General features: G+C 36.9%; 1 protein-coding gene across 1 annotated transcript in view; it reads right to left on the bottom strand.

Moving 5' to 3' along the window:
- Positions 1-5,552: 5,552 nt before the first annotated feature.
- Positions 5,553-20,644, bottom strand: part of GXYLT1 (glucoside xylosyltransferase 1) — a 19,795-nt gene continuing 4,703 nt past the window's right edge. The window contains exons 2-7 of the mRNA XM_009078727.1: positions 17,058-17,232; positions 15,965-16,090; positions 14,929-15,180; positions 8,557-8,680; positions 8,079-8,251; positions 5,553-6,072 (exon numbers count right to left, since the gene is read on the bottom strand). Of these exons, the coding sequence (XP_009076975.1) occupies positions 5,911-6,072; positions 8,079-8,251; positions 8,557-8,680; positions 14,929-15,180; positions 15,965-16,090; positions 17,058-17,232 (1,012 nt within the window). The 3' untranslated portion in view covers positions 5,553-5,910. The remainder of the gene's footprint in view (positions 6,073-8,078; positions 8,252-8,556; positions 8,681-14,928; positions 15,181-15,964; positions 16,091-17,057; positions 17,233-20,644) is intronic.

Raw genomic sequence — 20,644 nt, 5'->3', positions numbered from 1 at the left:
CTACACACAGGAAGTTGGGTTTTGGTTGTTGGACTTTAAGCATCATGTGGAATTCTAAAGGCAGCAGGCCAGGAACAAGGAGATCCAAAAACTGCATCATTTCCCCTCCCCTTTTAGCATGATCACTAGAAAACCAATAAAACCAGTATTGCTATACAGCAGCAAGTGGGCAGTTATTACCAGTTTCAAGGAGTTCAGATAGGATGATACTAAGGATCTACAGTGACAACTCGTGGCTCCTTTCCTTGGAATTAACAGTAAACAATCATCCTTTAAAGAGTTATCTGCCCCACACAAGGGGCTGACACAGGAGAAGTCAAATGATTTGACCAAACCAAGGATGCCAACCCTTACATCTACCAAATCAGAAATTAGACTCAAGAATAGAATACTGCAGTTCTCTAGTTTCTGTTGTGAAAAATTCTGCATTCCTTATTATCTCACTATTTTATTCCTACTGGTACAGCTTAAACATGGAAATTAAATGGAAGATGGACACCTTAGAGCAGCCTTCCAGTACCTGAAGGGAGCCTTCAAGAAAGAGGGAGAAGGACTTTTTACAAGGGCATGTAGTGATAGGACAAGGGTTAATGTCTTTAAACTGAAAGAGGGAAGGTTTAGATCAGATATTGGAAAAAAGATTCTTTACTGTGAGGATGGTGAGGCACTGGAACAGGTTGCCCAGAGCAGCTGTGGCTGTCCCATCCCTGGAAGTGTTCAAGGCCAGGCTGGATGGGACTTTGAACAATCTGTTCTAGTGGAAGATGCTTCTGCCCCTCTGCAGGGGTGTTGGAACTGGATGACCTTGAAGGTCCCTTCCAACCCAAGTCATACAATGATTCTATGATCTATAAGTGGAAACAGACTAGGTTCCTGCTTTGTGCAACTAAGGTGATACCTAGATATGGGCTAAACATTTAAAATCAGGATTTAGAAGAACAGTGCTTTGATTAAAGGAACTTGCAACCATATAGACCAAATAGGCAGACAGCAGCCATGCATCTATCATAGGAGAGAACAGAGAAGAAATAACCAAATGATCACTCAAAGAACATAACATTTTCACTAAATGCTCAAACCTGAACATTATCAAACAGCAATCTGAAGAAAAAATAAAGCCCAATCACAGTAGGAATACAGGTCCTCCTTTAATTACAGGTTTCTGCAGAGAGACCTGTAGTAATATATCCTGTAATTTTTATAAGCATTCCAATGAAAGAAGAGCTTAGTGATTATCTTTTAAAAGCCATGCAGGGGAAAAGGGGGAGGGGAGCAGAAACAAGCCCTGTAGGAATCTGCCAGTAACCATAAAGGAACATGCACATTCATAAGTTTAAATGAGGACTCTCTAAAGAACTGACTGTAGCTGTGCATAAAGTAACTGAAAAACTGAAGAAACACAACAGAACATCAACACAAGAATTTCCAATTACTTAATATTCCTTCAAGAAACCTAAAATTTTAATGGGCCCACAAAGGTTGAAAAAGAGAACTGCAAATCTTAAATTTCATTACAACCTTGGAGGACAAGCTGTACTTTATACAGACCCACTAAATGGTTACAAGAGAGATTTTGAGAACTACTTTAAAATCAGATTCTTCTCCTCATGAAGTGGAAAATTTACTACTACCTCTGCAAACATCTTCTGTTTTTAAACCTGAATAACAGTTTTGAGTAGTGTACAAAGCAACTGTGAGGCAACCTGCGTTTCTGTAGAAAATTATCCTTCATTCTTTAAGATTTGGCAGTTAAATACAGAAGTTGTGTTTCTCTGTAGAGCTAAACTTGGATCGAACAACATTTTTCTTTTTTTCTAAGGGAACCTAAAGGGCATACACTCACGTTTAATTTTTAAGTTTTTACTTGCTGGGTTCATGATTTGCCCTCTTCAGCAACTTGAGCAAATAACTTGGATGTTATTTGTGCAAAACTCTGGAAGTACTTCAGTTATTCTTCTCAAATATACAGACAAATGCACCAAAAAAACCCCAAACCAGAAGATATCCAAAGAGAACAAAAACAGGACAGAAAAATACCTACAGTTCCTTTTGAACAATACAATTTATGACATCACTTCTGAGTTTCTGAGCACAGACAAAAGCTTAGACTGACACAGCCACATAAGACAGACCTAAGATCTATTCTAAGATCCATGATAAGTACCTTCCCATTACTTCATACTTCTACTGTCTTTGCAACAGAAGAATTCACTTATTGCTAATAAAATGAAAGTCATACATTCACCTTATAGTGCTCTGCAATTTCCTTTAACACACAAAACTACTGGAGCTGTTCTAGATGCCATCCATTCACAAAGCAGTGAAGTGGGCAGAGAAGCTATGATAGTGATCATAATCACATTAGATACCATAGAAGAGAATGTTAAAATAATAAATATTAAAAGTTGATAATTTATTAAAAAAATATGGGTACACAAACAGCCTACACATTCATTTAAATTACATGAATATTCCACTTAATCAAGTAAAAATATACTGTCAGTAAACTGATCTTGTTAAACCTGTTTGACAGTTGAAAATCTTTTCATTTGAAAGAGAAGGCAAAGAAAAGTAACTTCAGACTTCTAAGAAATGGGAATTCTATATGTCTATGCATTTGGAGACATCTTTATAAACCAGGTAGAAGAAACCAGAAGTCTAGTGTTTTCCTACGGATAAGCTAAAGAAGTAGCTTACCCCTCAGTTTCACCCCATTTAATCCACCACAAATACCACCACAGCCATAAATGTGAGTAAATAAGTAGCAGTTCTTGTTTGCTATTTTCAGTCAAAAAAGAGAACCCAATAATGCACATATAACACGTCACACCTTCAGCTCTGCCTCTCATGTTCTGCTTCTACACCTTCCAAGCAGAAACAAACCATTTCCTCCTCCCACCACTAGATTGCAGCTGTGTAGACAGGAAGTATAATTTGGGAGGAGGAAAAGAAAGACAACTGCCTTTTCAGTCATCCTGTTACGGAAGGTGCACAGACGGAAGTGTGGAAAGCCTGTGTGGTTGGGGTATGTCTGGTATGGACAGAAATCTGGTACAAATTAACCAAAATGTTGACAGTTCAGTTTTCCAAACAACATTTTGCCAGGTGCTTATAGCTTGACAAAGGGACTCGAGCATGAGTGCTATGAGGAGAGGCTGAGGGAGTTGGGATTGCTTAGCCTGGAGAAGAGGAGGCTCAGGGGAGACCTTATCACCCTCTACAACTCCCTGACAGGAGGTTGGAGTCAGGTGACAGTTGGTCTCTTCTCCCAGGCAACTAGCAGTAGGGCAAGAGGGCACAGACACAAGCTCTGCCAGAGGAGGTTTAGGTTGGATATGAGGAAGAGATTTTTTACAGAGAGAGTGCTCAGGCATTGGAATGTGCTGCCCAGGGAGGTGGTGGATTCACCATCCCTGGAGGTTTTCAAGATGAGACTGGATGTGGCACTTAGTGCCATGGTCTAGAACGACGGTAGGGTTGGACTCAATCATCTTTGAGGTCTTTTCCAACCTGTTGATTCAATGATTCTATGCAATGGCTGGGAGTACAACTGGTTTCTAACATACTACTTGGACTCCCAGTCTTACTGTCTCAAAACATTTCCTTTATAAGACAGATTTGATTTTTGTTTTTAAAGGTAATTTTTCTAAATTTAGGACATGAGGATTAGAGAACTAAAAATTTATTCAAATCAGACAAATACTCCAGGGAGTTACTTAATGGAAGCTACTTGCCTTTTCCTTTTCTTCCTAAAGTGTTCAGCAATGTTACCTGGAAATGGATAGCTGAGGTGAGCAGTTTACATTTACATGAATAAAAATTAAACCAAACCTATGGCATCATGCAGTATATTCTGCTGGTTTTAATACGCTAAGTAAACACTTCTAGAAATAAGCACAAAGTAAGAATTTTCATCCTATGATATGCATCAATACTAACTTTTTGTTCTATTCCCCCACAAAAACTGAAATTTAAGTGGAAAGATTGCTGCTAATATTCACATTCTACTATTTTTTCTAAGATGGCTCATTAGACTTTACGTAGTATCTTCTATCTTCATATGCCTACACCATACTAAAAATAAATTCAAAACCGAAAGTTTCTCCAAAGTCAAACAGAAAAAACAAGTCAAAAGACAAATTTTTTGAAAGTACAAACATACCGTACAAGAAAAAAAGAAAACTGAAGAGGAATTGATATAAAAATCAGTATTTATGTAAAAAAATAATGCACTGCATATTGTAAAATCAGTCAATAACAGTATTCGCCTTCACACAGATTTCTACATTTTCAGGCTTCAAAAGGTTACACAGCAAGGAAAAGACATCTACATGCAAGGCAGACTGCTTCCTAGTTTCCATCCCAGAAATGAACACCCTGAGCCTGCAGGGAGATTTAGAAGCAGAATATAAACTCTGCTTACAGTGGAGTGTGTTTATGTACTGCTAAAGCATTTGTCCAGCTCACATGGATCTGGAAGTCAGAGCCAGTCTACTTTTGACAAGGAAACAGTCACAAAAATGAAGCTACTAAAATGGGGTTGGGATGAAGGTGCAAGTCAGTGAGTGGATCCTCCGTCTTCAACACACAGGAACTTGTACTGGAATCCAAAATCTCACTTTACGAAGACTTCATCTCACTTAGGTTATGTAAGTTTGAATATGCTTTACAAATACATTTCATACCATGCAAGTTTAAATACTTTACTGTAACACTAGAATTCTGCCTTTTTCTTCATGTTTTTCTCTGGAAAAGAAAGTTTGTATTACATCAACAGAACTTTGCCTTTTTTCACTAAGATAGTTGAAGAAAGCCTAACCCTTACCTGTTGCAAATCACTATCACCCTACTGACAGTAATGCATTCACATAGCTGAGGGTCTGCCCCAAAACTATTTTAAAGCCGTGTTATTAAAAAACATCGTAACAGGATATATTCCCCAAGAAACCCATCTACTATACAGTCTGATGAAACATCAGAATTGTTACTACAGCTCTTGACTTTTAGGTACTACATACTCTATAACAGTCATCAGGTAATAATTCCTAGTATGGAAATACAACAGCAACAGTTTTCCACTGTTGGTTGTTTCTTTTTTCCTACTTCCAAAATGCCCTATAAAACTGCAAAACCATGACATTTTTAAGACAAATTACTCCAAACAATTTTTATTTAAAAACACCTCAACTCTGCTCTACCTTTTGCTGGTAATAAATGGCTCTATGATGTTGAAACAAATGCTTTATATTAAAAAGTCTCCATATTTACTAATGGAGAAACTAGTATCACATACTAGTTATTCATTTCTCAGAAAATTGTATTTCTAGTGTGCAGTTTACATCTGAGATAAGCAGATTGTCAAAACAGTACTTCAATATGTAAGAGATGAACATATAAAGGCACGTACAGATTGTCAATGATTACAACACATTTCTTGGAAAACAGTATTTTCTGCACTTGTAAACAACTTGTTTACATAAAGGCTCACACCTTTAAAGTGAGGTTAGTGCTGCTGACTCAGTTATTGCTACATTCACAGTTTAACAGAATTTTAGACAACCTATGAGGTACACTCCCAAATAGAGCCATCTTCATTTCTTCCTTGTTCATTTCATCATTAGATAACTGAATTATGCAGACTAAAACTACCGACCATAGAAGCCAGTAACACCCAAATCATCAGAACCAAGATAAACATTAGCACTGATTAAACTTCAAAAGAGCAAAAAGTCACCGTTGCAGAAAAAAAGTTCCCATTCTTCATTACATGAATATTTTCTTCATTTTAATCTATGCTAGTAAACTTTTGTCTGGGCTTGCTTAAGAGCCCATTCAAGTTGTATTAGAATTTTTGCACCTTTTGACCAGTATGTTAAATCAGTCTCTTGATCTAACAGCTAGGAGTCAAAATCACCTTCCCTTTGATCTTCTGGCATACAAGTCTCTTATGCTTTTTGTTAGCTGCTTTATGAATACTTTGTACACTCTTCCACAGTATGTGTGCGTGGTTTTCTGTAATTCCAGTTCTAGGGGCTGCAACAGTGTATGAACCAGGTCATCTCCAAATGAGTACTACAAAGAGGTTAAAAGAAAAGAAAGTTTTAGGTCAATATGGAAGACTTTTATAAAAATGCTTTTGAACATTGTTTTTGCTTTCTATAGTTTATTGAGTGTTTTCAAGAACTCAGAGTGCTTCTGGATGCAGCATTAAAAAACACTTCTAAATTACAGAAATACTCTCTATAAGCCTAGCAACAAAGGGTTTTTTTAATTTAATGAAAGCAAATGATCATATTTAGACAGGCAAGAAGGAAATTTCAAATTACCTCATTAAATTAAAAGTTCACAGACCTAAAATTATTTCTTGGGGCTTTTTTTGTTGTATGGTAACTTTCTCAAATGACATATAACCTTTAAGTAATACAATTCTAATCATATTATAATGAAACAGCAGTACAAAAAGTGGTACTTCTGAAGTTTCATTAAACTGAATGATGGTCAAACACATACTATGTTTAACACGGGCATGAAATAAAGTCACCATTAATTCAACAGTGCAATATTTTTTATAAACAAATGTTAAGTTAAAACAGCATTTTGAAGTAACGTAATTTTGTTCATCTTATTACCACTGAATCAGCAGCATTTTACATACTTTCTCTGACACGTTCCTATATCAAATGGGATCATAAATAAAAGGAAGTAATTTTTTCTTCAGTTTTTGACAATGCTCAAAGGAAACAAAGAAATCATATTTTTATGGAAACACAATCGCTTTCCCTGCAATGTATTCTCAGACCCCCAAAAGTACTTTTCTTCATTTTAATATCTACATGACAACATGTAATAAAGCAACATTAAAATATACTATTGATTTTTGTAGGTTATACACACACAGTAGCCTGCTACATTAAAATGTGCATCAGTGCTAAATTTTACAGCTCTTCAGTGAGTATACTGATGTAAGGATAAATAGTTTATTAGATGACTTATTTGCAGAATGAAAAGAAGTCACTGTGCTTACTATTTAAAGGAACAGCAACATATTGATACACTGAATCTCTAGAAAAGGTCAAAACATAGTAGATAACTAATTTTTACAATCCAAGTCTCGATACAATTAATTATTAAAATGTTGCAGTAAATACATACAAACTTTGGGAAGAGGGGGATTTTCTAGCATTTTAAATCTCCAGAAAAAATGAAGCTTCTGGAGTAGAAGAAACTGAGCAGAGACCTTATCACAACTGGAAGCAGAGGGACACACACCAGTCAAAACATAGTAGATAACTAATTTTTACAATCCAAGTCTCGATACAATTAATTATTAAAATGTTGCAGTAAATACATACAAACTTTGGGAAGAGGGGGATTTTCTAGCATTTTAAATCTCCAGAAAAAATGAAGCTTCTGGAGTAGAAGAAACTGAGCAGAGACCTTATCACAACTGGAAGCAGAGGGACACACACCAATCTCTTCTCTGGTGACCAGTGACAGGACCGAATAATGGCAGGGGAGGTTTAGGTTGGATACTAGGAAAAGGTTCTTCACTCAGAGGATGGTTGGGCATTGGAACAGGCTCACCAGGGAAGTGGTCAGAGCACTTAAGCCTGACAGAGCTCAGGAAGTGTTTGGACAATGCTCTCAGGCACATGGTGTGACTCTTAGGGTTGTCCTGGGTAGGGCCAGGAGCTGGATTTGATGATCCATGCGGGTCTCTTCCAATTCAGATATTCTATGATCTCCGAATGATCAGACCAACAGTTTACCAGATGATTTATTAAATGAATCAAAACAAAGCCTTTTAAATAAACTTTGATGACTACAGGCAATGTTCTAGAATCCCTACCAAAATATAGTCTACACTATCTTTCAGAAGATGCTTATCACAAAAGGAATATAGCAGAACTCAATCCAATCAATAAAGGAGGAACTGGTGAAACGCTTAACATTACTTAAAAGAGAAAACAATTACTTTGTTGCAATTGAGGTGAGTATCAACAAACATACAAAACAGCTGCAGCACTGTTGATAAAAATACATCTAAAAATAACAAGTACAATGCTGAAAACACTTACATTTTTTATTGCTTCATAGACAGCCCTAAAAGTTGGTTGTTTATCATCATGGTAAACACCTCTGTTTCCATGAAGAATAAATATACCTTCTTCTTCAGCTGCCTTACAATTGCTCCCATAGATGCAATGGTCAGGCCGGTAATTCCATTGGCAAGGAAACACGTAAAGACTTTCTGTACAGAAAAATGACAACTCTGGATTAAGCATCAAAATTGTTTTAGGGAATACACTAACATTCTCTTTCTTTTTCTTAAGGCTGCTTCATAAATTTCTCTGAAGTTGTTTTGAAATCTAACAGTTAATTACACTGTAGCAAGCCCCAATGCTGTTTCTCAAAGTAAACACTTTGAGAAAGGTGCAAAAAGTCTCTGGACTGCTTTCACCAAAAAGTCTGCTAAAAGAGTATCTTGCTGGATTTTTGAACGTGATGGACAAGATCCATTTTGTAACGTTATACTTAGAATCAATGTGGATTTACCTGGATTGTGAAAAAACATAATGTTCAATAGATCCTGATCACCCCATGTTATGTTCAACTTGTATTTCTTCAGTAGTGGCATAAGAATTTCTCCCCACTGTAACCGAACTGGTGTCATATCGTTCTGTTAAACAAAAGCAAAGCAAAACAACACACATTCAGCAGAATTATAACTGTAGGGATGGAAATGCCTTACAGAATCACAGTCATTTGCTTTTCAAAGTTACAAATCACAAATGTATAGATGATTTCTTCCTTTCCAACAAACGAGTCTATCTAAGGAAAATAGTTATGGGTACTTCCAACATGCTTTATTTCTCAATTATTAACTTAGAAGGAAAATGACATGCATCTCCTATTTAACAGCCACATCAACTTTTTTGTCTTCAAGATTTCCCTCAAACATCTTAAACCAAGAGTTCTAAGAAACAGCAAGGGTTTTTTATGCACCAGTAGGATCCAACACCAAAACTGCATTTAAGTGATGCATGCCAGTAGATAGGTAGGATTTAAATAACCACAATTCATGGAATTTCTCTATCTTTATCACAGACTGAAAATACACACAGATTCTAAAGTTAATTTCAAAAATTCAAAACTCTAAACCAACAACTGTTACTAAATGCCCAAATTCCTGATTTAGCAAAATCATTTCAAAAGTAAAGGAGGAGTTGTTCTTCTAAGGTTCTGGCTGAGGAGGTGTTACTTGGAAAAAAAAATGGTCTGCACTGAACTCCCATGTTACCAAAGGGATTACAGTCTGCAGTGTAACAAGTTACATATTCTCAAGCTAATTTCTTATCTTTACACCATGTTTAAGCTCCACTAGAACAAAAAAGGAACAAGGCTGCTCACTCCATACCTTGTACTTCAGTTGTGAGAGTGAGGATAGAATAACAGTAAGTCCCAAGAGGGAAAATTCCTGAACAAGTACAGCATTGTACCCTTGCTTCTTTGGCAACCAAGTTGTCAAGACCAATTTAAATTACAACTCCAGAATATTTTGGGATTTGCATGCAGCAACATCATGTTAGGAAACAGATTACCAGGAGCAAAATACTCAGTTTTAGAATTACATTATCAAAGACTTCCTTCTCTGAGCTTGACAATGACAAACTAGAAAGTGCACAAATTAGTAGTTCAGTTTTCTCTCTTTCCTCCAAATATTTCAGCCATCAAATATAAAGGGCTTTCAGAACTGAAGACTAAACCAACAAATACTATCAGATTTCAAACAAGAATTTAAAAAAATAAAAATATATAGCATATATTATGAAAGAAGCCAAACAGAATATTATAGTCCCTTCCGTCCTAAAAAATTTATGACTATGATTGCTTCCAGATATTCGATGAGAGCAGGCATAAGAAATGCACAAGGGAATTCTCTAGTAAGAATTATCACTGGGCTCAGTGCAATGTGATTAAATGAAATAAAACACCAGCTTAACACCAAGCTAAAACCTTCCAAAAAGCAAATAAATTGGACTGAATCACAGTGGGTAAAAAGATTACTCCCTCATCTGAACTTTGCCATCCATAGAATATTGACCTAAGGTTTAAATTCAGACACAATGCTAAGAATTAAAAAGAAAATTAAATTAGCTCACTCGTACCAGGATAATAAAGGTAAGACAATACACACTAGCAAATAACATTTATAACAACCCACAGAAATATCACTTTAAATTGTTAAATTCATTATTTAATATCATTTTCACTTCACTTGTATAGTTTTAATAGCAGTGAAATCCAGAGTATATCCCAAGAAGATGCAAAGCATCTTGGGTAGCAGCAGGCATCACACAGCCAGATGCCTAGAACTGCTAGAACTACTATTTGTCTCTACTTGACAAATAGTGCTGTCAGATTTAAGAACTGGAAATTGAAATATTTCAATAACCTCTGCATAAATAGAAAAGAGTTATATTTTAACTTATTAACAGTGATGCACAATGACACCAGTGTAAGAATCACAAAGCAAGAGAAACTACTTGAATAGTTACACATTCTCCTTCTATAAAATATTGTATTGTAACTTGTGGTGAGGTCAAACAGCTTGAGAAGTAGAACACTGACAGAATTGTTTTTCAAAAGTTACTCAAGTAAATACGAGAAACTACATGGTAACTTAAGGATTTCCAGAATATAAATCTCCTCTCCGATATTCAACAACAGGCAAAGAATGCTAGAGATTGAAGAAAAAAATGGAAAACCCAAAGGGCATTTCTGTGATGCAATCAAACTGGCTCTTATGAACTCTCAAAACTCCAGGTTTTTGGGCAGAAGAGGGCAGAAGAAAATGTGAAAGAACAAAATATAAACAGGAACATCAAGATATTCTCCTACATTTTTGGAGTGGCTTTTTTGTTTGGATGGGTTTTTTTTAGTTTGTTTGATTAGATGCTGCACTTCAGTTTGGGATTTGCATGTAGCAACATTTGGGACTTGCATCTAGCATTACTGATTTCTGTCCCAGTAAACTGCTGCCTGGTCAAGCCTGAAGTCAGACTTACAAGGCTACATGTGATAGCTCCTGTATTACCTTTTTCTTAATTCTAGTAAGAAAATATAAAGCTGAGGAAAAATTCTCAAATCATGCAACAACTCCTGCAGCTGTGTCCCACAGTCAACCAATTTAAATGTCCTTAACACCAAATGAGAGCCAGGCCTCTTCCTTCTGGTAACCTGACTCTTATCCTGTTCTTGCACTAGCAGTGTATTGCTACCACTTACTGAATGGTTTTGTGAGCTGATTTACTTCAATAACCCAGCAGAAGGATTTCTTTTTTCTACTGTTACCAAATTTAATTGAATCATAGAAAGGACCAACAAACACCAGAGGCTAGGAGAAAGTAAATAAGAAAAGCAGAGAAAAAGCAGAGATGGGAACCCTCCTTTCAGAAGCAATTAGTTTTTGTGCAGGCTCACCATATTTCTTGGACCTATAGCCCTAAGCTGTATATGAATGGTAAAAAAAGTTTATAATGGTACAGGTCATAGAAACTCTGTGAACTTTGATTATTTTTTTCTCCCTAAAGAATACCCATGAACCTCTTCTTTGCACACAATATCTGGAGTTATTTCGTTTGAGGCTTGTTTAATTTTCCAAGAGCTTGTTCCTTTCCATGACTCCTGCATCTCAGGCATCATGACAACTAACTTTCTTAATAAATGTGGTAAAAGTCATTGCTCTCTATTCACATGGCCTCACTGGTCTAGGACTTTTTGTTAAAACACCATATCAGTATTTGCTACATCGTTTCCAATTTAAAAAAAAACACCTACACCTATATGTATACAAATACAAAATAGAAGTCACGTACTATTACCTCTTCCACATCCTAAATACTCTGGCAAGCTTTACATTCCCATTTTCTAACTGCTGCTTAGCAAAGACAATATGCAGGCAATAACCATCAGAAGCTTCATTATGGATTCTTGTCCCATGTGCAGTTATCACAGAATCACAGACTAATCAGAGTTGGAAGGGACCCATGAGGATCATCGAGTCCAACTCTTGGCCCTACACAGAACAGCCCCGAGAATCACACCATGTGCCTGAGAGCATTGTCCAAGAGTTTCTTGAACTCTGTCAGGCTTTGTGCTGCAACTACTTCATTTGGGAGTCTGTTCCAGTGCCCAATCACCCTCTGGGTGGAGAACCTTTCTTAATATCCAACCTAAACCTCCCCTGACACAACTTCAGGCCACTCCCTTGGGTCCTGTCACTGGCTGCCAGAGAGAAGAGGTCAGTGCCTGCCCCTCCACTTCCCCTTGTGAGGAATTTGTATACAGCAATGAGGACTCCCCTCAGTCTCCTTTTCTCCAGACTGAACACATCAGTGACTTTAGCCACTCCTTGTATGGCTTCCTCATATGGCTATGCACTGGACATGTTAATGACCACACTATATTCAGTAACATGTATGTGCATGCCTATGTATCTGTATATGTGTATACATGTGTGCATACAGTGCATGTGCTGCATATATACACAGAGACTCGAAACACACAAGACAAGTAAGATTGTTAGGACCAGGAGTAACAACTTCCATTAGGCACCACAGACAGCCAAGTAGTTAGGATCCTTCTCTAAAATGCCTAGACCTGACAGTCCTGAGAAGATCAAGGCTTGAGTAAGTGGATAAAAGATTTCATCCTGGAGCAATGCACAGAACTACGTTTATTGCTACCCAGGTGAGCACTAGGTTAACTATTGGCTAAAGTCTTTGATTCTACTTTTTATTTATTTATCTTCTGGCTCCTTCTGACTTGACAAATCCAACAGAAGAAAGAAGGAAGTGCTGAGAAAACTCAAGGAAAAAAAGTAGGCCTTTAGGAGGTGGAAGGGAGATGGACTGGGTGACTTGACAAATCCAACAGAAGAAAGAAGGAAGTGCTGAGAAAACTCAAGGAAAAAAAGTAGGCCTTTAGGAGGTGGAAGGGAGGACAAATGGACTGGGAAAAATACAAAGAAACTGTAAGAGAAGCTAGTGACACAGTCAGGAAAGCTAAGGCACAGTTGGAATTGAGGCTAGCCAGGGACATTAAGGACAACAAGAAAGGCTTCTACAGGTATGCCATGTGTAAAAGGAAGGCTAAGAAATAATGTGGGCCCTCTCCAAAAGCAAACAGGAGAACTGGCTATCCTGGACATAGAAAATGCTTCAGTTGAACCAGAAAATCCATACATGTCAAAACACCATGCATCCGATCATTATAACTGTGTTTCTTGCTTAATACAATCAGACTCCATGAAAGATGTACAGGATGATGGAAGCACGGAGGAAAAAAGGTATAGGATTAGAAGGAAAAAGATGAAATTCATGCAAGAAATAAGTTCTCCCCAAACAAACCCCAAAAAAGAAAGCCACCACCCCAAAAAACAGGTATACAGAACACACCATTTCTTCTTTTTTATTTCTTACTATCAAACAAGAGTGAAAAAAATATTTCTTTATGTGCACCACTAGTCTCAAATGTTTTAGAACAGCCATAGAGTACACCCAAGCATTCCAAGATATGAAGTTCAGAAGGCATGTGAAAGCAAGGGGCAGAAGGATATAAGCCTCACTCATGGAAGTGTAAGTCTGAAGTGATAGTAAAGCACTAAGGATGCCAAAGATGCCTTAGTATTAAGGGCAAAACATTATCTCTTTCTAACATTAAAACAACTGAAATGGAGCATGGGAAGGGGTTAATGGCCTTTTTTATTGTTTTTTGTTAACTAATGCCATCAAAAAGGGCTTTGAATCATGTGTTTTGCTATTAGGAAGCTTTGCTCTGTTTCTGCCTTCCTTTCTCAAGTGCCCTTTCATAATTCTGAATATTTAGTGTAATTGCACAGCACTGGGTAGATCACTTCAATCTCAGTTCCTTTCTCTTAATTGTATGAATGCTTAGCCTGCAACTCATCAGGCAGACTTGCTTAGTACCATACATACTAAACAATCTGAGAAAGAACATTAAGAGGAATGTTTTCAGAACAATTCAAGACTTTTTTTTTGTTCTGATTCCCCACACCAGTTATGACACACAACCTTTCTCACTACACAAAGGAGTTCAGTAGCCCTCTGAAACTGTACAACATGTTAGATATACTGAAATTTGCCAGCAAGAAAAGCATATGGATTTGTGCCTTGCCTTAGAGCTGAGGTCTTATAAATCACATATACCCCCATAATAAAGAGCAATTATAAAAAAATTCACTTCCTCCAAGGTTGGATTTGGTTTAGCAATCTGACATGTTTTACTACACAATAAATATACATGGGGGAGAAGTTATATCTACTGCAAGTTTATATTGCCCCTCTTATGGATGCACCTTCCATAAGTTTTTCACTGCATGATTATTTTTCCCTAATCAAACTTCTCTTAAACAGAGATTTATTTTTCCCACAAACATAATCACATAGCACTGCTTTTGTACTGGTGTTTTAAGCATATAAGAAAAAACCCCTCCCATCTGAGAAGCAACAACCACTTCTACTGCTGCGTGCACTGCTTTCATAATGAACTTATTTGTCTACAAAAACTATGATTTCAAAGTAAATAAAAAGATACTTAGTCACCTGGTTACAAAATAAAAGATCAAAATTCGCAAACCTTAGTTTTAAGCAACTTACTAAATGTTTTAGCACCACCTCCTGGTCATACAACTACACAGTTTACAGTAACAGTTTTCTAGTATCTCTTTGGTGAAGAAAAAATGCTGGCATATCTACAGGGAAATTCCAGAAGTCTTACAGTGAATGACACTTTTAACACAGTGTTTTTAGAACATTATTATGATTACATGAAAAGTATTTTGAAAAATACATATGAACTTGAAACAGAATTAAACAGAAAATGCAATAAATGCAATACACATACCTTGAAATATTTTCTTCTGATACGTGTCATGTTCATTAACATGACTCCAGAATTAATTCCAGTTACTCCATAATAGGGATGTCTAGCAAAGCGATTATACCACCCAATACGAGGCTCTTCATGCTCTGGTGCCATTGCAGCAATTTGTGTGGAGTTGAATTTTCCCAGAAAAGACCACATATCATCAACAGGCCTCAAAAACAGGATGTCAGTATCAACATACAGTAGTGAATCCACGTTTTTGAGGATTAACTGTGAGGGAAAGAAATTTAAAAGCAAACTTTTAAGTTTTATTGAACATTTTTCATAAAACAGAAGTCTTCATTACACGATAAAGTTTAACACTTTTTTTTTCTCATATACAAATAAATTTAGGCTGACAGTTTGCAGTCAATAAATTTGCCATCATTCCTTCTCTCATTTTAGATAATTTTCACAGAGGGAGATAGAGGTTTTATATAGAATGGTAATGCAAAGGCACTCAGTCTACATTTTTTATGCCAGGGCTCCTCAGTAGTAGGTTGCAGGCTAGGCTGCACATTACTGTAACAGGAGCTCCTATCTTGCCCCTGTTCCCTTGCTTTCCTATGCAGCTAAACAAACCAGGCAGAGGCCCCAAAAGATACAGTATTTGGGAGATAGCTGCCACTGCTCTAATACACAAAACACTGGCAATAATAGCTCATTTCCTGTTTCATTTTCTCTCATGCTTCTCAGATCCATGTATGCAGGAAACTTTCCAACTAAATGGGAAGACGAGGTGTGATAAATCCTTCTTACCTCTTACCTCATGACCTGTACCTCTCTCTGAGGATACTGTGCCATAATGCAGCAAGTGAGAAAAGGACTTTTATTCCACAGGGTATTAGTGTCACAGAAGAAGGTTAAATTCAGAGGGTTTTTTAGGATGTCATAAAAGTAACTTTCAGTGGTAGCAGTAGTTCTTCATTTAAAACCAAGTAGACATCAGATTAACAAGGACAGCTTGATGCTTCATAAGCAGACTTCTGGACTGTCCTATTACAGAGTAACTTACTGGCAAAAATAGTCTTTGTGAAGCACATGGTTTAAACAATTTCTTCCATTCTGCTGCACTCTCAGTTGGAAATGTTATTGGATATAATGTATAATTAGCTTTTCCTTCATAGGGGAATTCATCAAGCTACATGAAAAGAAGAAATCACAAAAATTACTTCAGTTCAATTCTGTTACAAAACCCAAATAAATCCCCCATTCAAAGTGATAATTGAACACAACTGCAACACCACTTCCCCATAACATAACGTGTCAGTTAATCAAAACACTTGAACAAAAAGTGGCACCTGCAGGCCACTATGAAGAAAACATGTATCAGATCATATTCAAAAGGAAGAGGAAGTAAAATAAATTTGTATTTACAAAAAGTAAGTACACCAGATAAAACTTTTCCCCTCTTAACTAGTTTCCACAGGAGAAATACCAATGAAGTCTTTCTAAATTGAAAATAACCATACTCCATTTTTGCCACAGTCACTATTTGCATAATGCTAGTGTGCATATACATTAGTATGTATAACATACTTATGTCATAATTAATATGACATTTCAAGCACAAAAATAGTAACACTCTCCACAGTTATATCCTAGTCAGCTTCTAAAGCTGCTATTTCAGTAGTAATGTTTTATATACTAAAATTTGACATACCCATATCTACCATTTTCAAGAACTGGTATTTCACTTTGTCCAAACACTGTAAGGCTGACTCATGCTGTAAGCATGACAAAGAAGGGACAAAAAAGGACAGGGCTCTAATTTTTTTCTTGTAAAGCCAACTTTGAATAACCTCACATAGTATAACTGGTTTGTGTTAGAATATCAGGTTTGTATTTAACAGATTTAAGGTGAGAAATCAGGAAGTTTTGGTCTGTGTCTAGGAGAAGCTTTGATAACAGCAACTGGCATGCTTCCACAGGAAAAAAAAAATTCAAAAATCCCCATCCAACATTACAAATGACTTGTTATTACCCTATTTTGAGACCCCTGCATTTCTGCCACTCTAGCAAAGAGCTACTAACCAAGAAAGAGAGAAATTGATAAATATTATTCACATTGTGCTACAAATTGATTGAATAAATTTTTTGATACTTACTATGCCTTTGAAACTCTCATGCAATTGATCCTCAGCAAAAATGTGAAAATGGAGAGGTCTGATGCTGAAAATAATGGCTGATCTCAGCATAGTAACAGTCTCCTCCAGTCTTTCACCACAGGCCACCACTGCTAGATGCATTTTCTCAGAAGGATGTGTTTTCATATAATCATATCTGATACAAAAATATTTTTGCATTTGACATTATTTCTAGCACAAGCTTAAAGAAAAGCTCTACTATTTACTGCAGCAGGTAACTTAACGAAACAGCCTTTATCATACTTAAACCAGCAAAGTGTTAACTCAAACAGAACAGGCAATTACAAACAGAACAGCATTACACCTCGTATGTATGCTTACATTTAAGCTGAACTATTCTTGCATTGACTCCCACCATCCCAGCCTACAAAGGGAAAACCAAGGTATAGAAGAGCTATACAGAAACCACACATTTATTTCTTAGCACTCTTACTATCCATTAATAGCAAGGAATGTCATCAAAATACTTATGTTAAAAGAAAGATTACATGAAGTTACATTGAAATGTGAAATGCTGACAGCACATTCAGTCTATATATGAGTTATTTTTTCCCCTTTCCCTGAAGTAAGTACACAGATAGGCAAAAATGACAAATACAACAGTGCTAAACTCAACAACAAAATTGAGATAACCCCTACTTTCAAGAAGTTCTGTTAACAAACCACCCTTTCTTAGAAACTTGTCACAGAGACTTCAAAACAGAAATTAACAGATGTGTCTCTCAGCACAATCTCCACCCAATTTATGTAACTAAAACTACATAGTTTCATACAGGTTTTTCATTAAATTGACAACATATAGCATATAAATATGCCTTTTTTCCTTCAAGACACAGAAGAGCAACACACATTATTTTCAGTTCCGTGAGGCAAATATAAGCAAAGTTATCCACTGTAAAACAGCCAAATTTCAAGGCCACTAATAACTGCTGCACTTCAAATATATTCTGAGTTTTGAAAGAATTTAATGCCCTGGAACTGAAAACCTCCAGCATCCCAGGGATTTAAGATTAATATAATTTTAATTAGGACATGCAACCAGTCTTAAGTCAAGGTCTGGAGCATTATTGAAAGTCTCATTAATTAAAACCTCACAGGTAAGATTCAGATCCAAAATAGGGCACCTAAATGAAGATGTTAACATCTGAGATTGTGTCCAAAGTCTCATTAAAGCCAGTAGGTATCTAGAGAGCAGGTTATTGAGCACAGACAGTAATTCATCTTACTTCAAAGTCAACACCTAAGGCTTGAATCAATTTTTGACATAGGTATAGTGGCATTTAATAAACTCTAGAATATCCACCTGACTTCCATGTGCCAGTCCAAAAGGACTGGGTGTTTCAAAGACCATGTTGTATCTGCTAGTCCTAAGGAGATGTCTAGGATACCTGAGTGCTTCTCAAATAACACCAACTACTTACTAACCAGAAATAAAATGGTTAGTCACCTGGATCATCCTCTATGCTCTTTAAATTTTAATGACTGTTTAAGACCTACTTGACAGACACCTATATGCAATGTCTACATTCAGATGTTTTAATCTGCACACTGAAATCTTTTATAAGTCTTGCAGCAAAACCTGAAAAATTAGTTCAGGTTAACACCGATCAAATAAGAATCTTGCAATGTAATCAAGGCATACCCACTCAGACCCTTATATATAAAGCTAATTTAAACCCTACACCACACAGTAAGGAGTAATGTAAAAAACACAATGCAAGCTGAATATGATGAGAGTAGCTGAAACCTACAAATAAGTACATTGCTATAGTGTGAACAAGCTGCAAGCAGCAGATTAGCCTCATCACTAATCCACTGAAAAGGGAATTACAATAATTAAGCCCTGAAGTCATGAGAGCCTACAGTGATATTACAAGGTCATGTGATAAAGGCAAAACCTACACAAACTGCATAGCTGAAAGCCAAGCTCCTGAGCCACATGTAACACATGGCTTTCCATGAATAACGTATGACAAAAATTATGCCAAAGCACCTCTACACATTCTGAGATTCAAAGACTGTATTTTATTATTTCTACATCTAGTGACATCTGTGAATAGAAGAACATCTCAAGGCGTACAATAAAAAACTAACGGATCATATTATAATGCTTTTATACTCACTTTGTTCACACAGTCTCTGTTCTATGAGTTTATGACTTCATGAGTTCAATTTTTTAAATCTGTGCTTAAAAATAATTTCTTATTAAAGGCAAAAATATTATAGCTACAACAACTGAATGTCAGTTTGCATAATATGGGGAACAGCTGGACTCAGATCTGTAAGTTCACAACACAAAGCTTTATCCCTGAAGCAGATGGAGCAAGAAGCCCTTGGAAAGAACAGGCCACTATTCCCTCTGAGGACTATCCACTACAATAAGGATGAGACATATTAGACTAGAGACATATTAAGGGAGGAGAAGCTATGATACGCCAGAATTGTGGTTCTTACTCCAGACTCGATAAAAAGACTTCCTTTAGGTTACAAACTGCATGTGACTTCCCTGCATATCGACCACTGGGAACCACAGCCTCCTTTTTAGTGACCAGGCCTCAGTGCTGCTACCCTCCCTGCATGTACACCTCTCTCCACCCCCAGAGGAAAATCTTATCCCCATCTTCATCCCGGGACACATGCTGCTAACCCTCAGCCACCAGCATCTTTCATCACTTCTTCCTCCTCCAGACACTAGAGGCAGCATAAAGTGTAAGTTGTCCAGTCGAGTTTATCAGCTTGAGCTCTGCAGTCTCACCTTCAACACGAACATGTCCCACACAGAGAGTCAGTTATCTATCCCATAACTCCTCTCACTCTCTTCAACATAATGTCTACATGGCTTTGGTCCTTCTCACAGAATCATAGAATCAACTGGGTTGGAAAAGACCTCAAAGATCATCAAGTCCAACTCTACCGTGGTTCTCCTAATTCCTTTCAAAATTACCTGCCCTCAACTGCTCCCTTCTCTACTTGACAGCCCTAACTTCTAAAGAAAAAAAATTTCCAGTAATGTGGGAGTCCTAGCTCCTGCAGGGAAAGAAAACCCTCTGGTAATTAAAATAGCAGAGCAAAGAATGCACTTGTAACCCAGTAGAAGATACTGAGCAGGAAGCCATGACAGGATTTGAGTCTTTAGGGACAAATAGAGAACTTCATTTGTCTGAGGATACTAATTACACATGAGGGGTAGGGGCAGAAAAAGTAAACAAAACAAAACACTTGAGACAGAGCTCCACACAAACTCTCATGAGTTTAGAAAACACACTTAAAACAATCTACTTTGACACTATGAGAACAAAAACATGTACTTTAAAACATGATGCTCAGCAGCAGCATAAGACCAGGTACAAGCCTTACCCTAACGTATTTCTGTGTTGAGTGTAGACCTTCATTCTATACTGATTAATTCTGCTGTGGGGTTAGTAACTTCTGAGAGAGGAACATAGCTGGATATGCTCAGTGAATCTTCTACAACAAGGTTTTCCAGAGCCTGTCTGTCAAGACACTGCCTTATATTTAAAGATGTTTACCATGACATATGTATTAAA

The sequence above is a fragment of the Acanthisitta chloris genome, unplaced genomic scaffold (assembly GCF_000695815.1).
Source record: "Acanthisitta chloris isolate BGI_N310 unplaced genomic scaffold, ASM69581v1 scaffold957, whole genome shotgun sequence".
Lineage (NCBI taxonomy): Eukaryota > Metazoa > Chordata > Aves > Passeriformes > Acanthisittidae > Acanthisitta > Acanthisitta chloris.
This window is presented reverse-complemented; position numbering and strand designations above follow the sequence as displayed.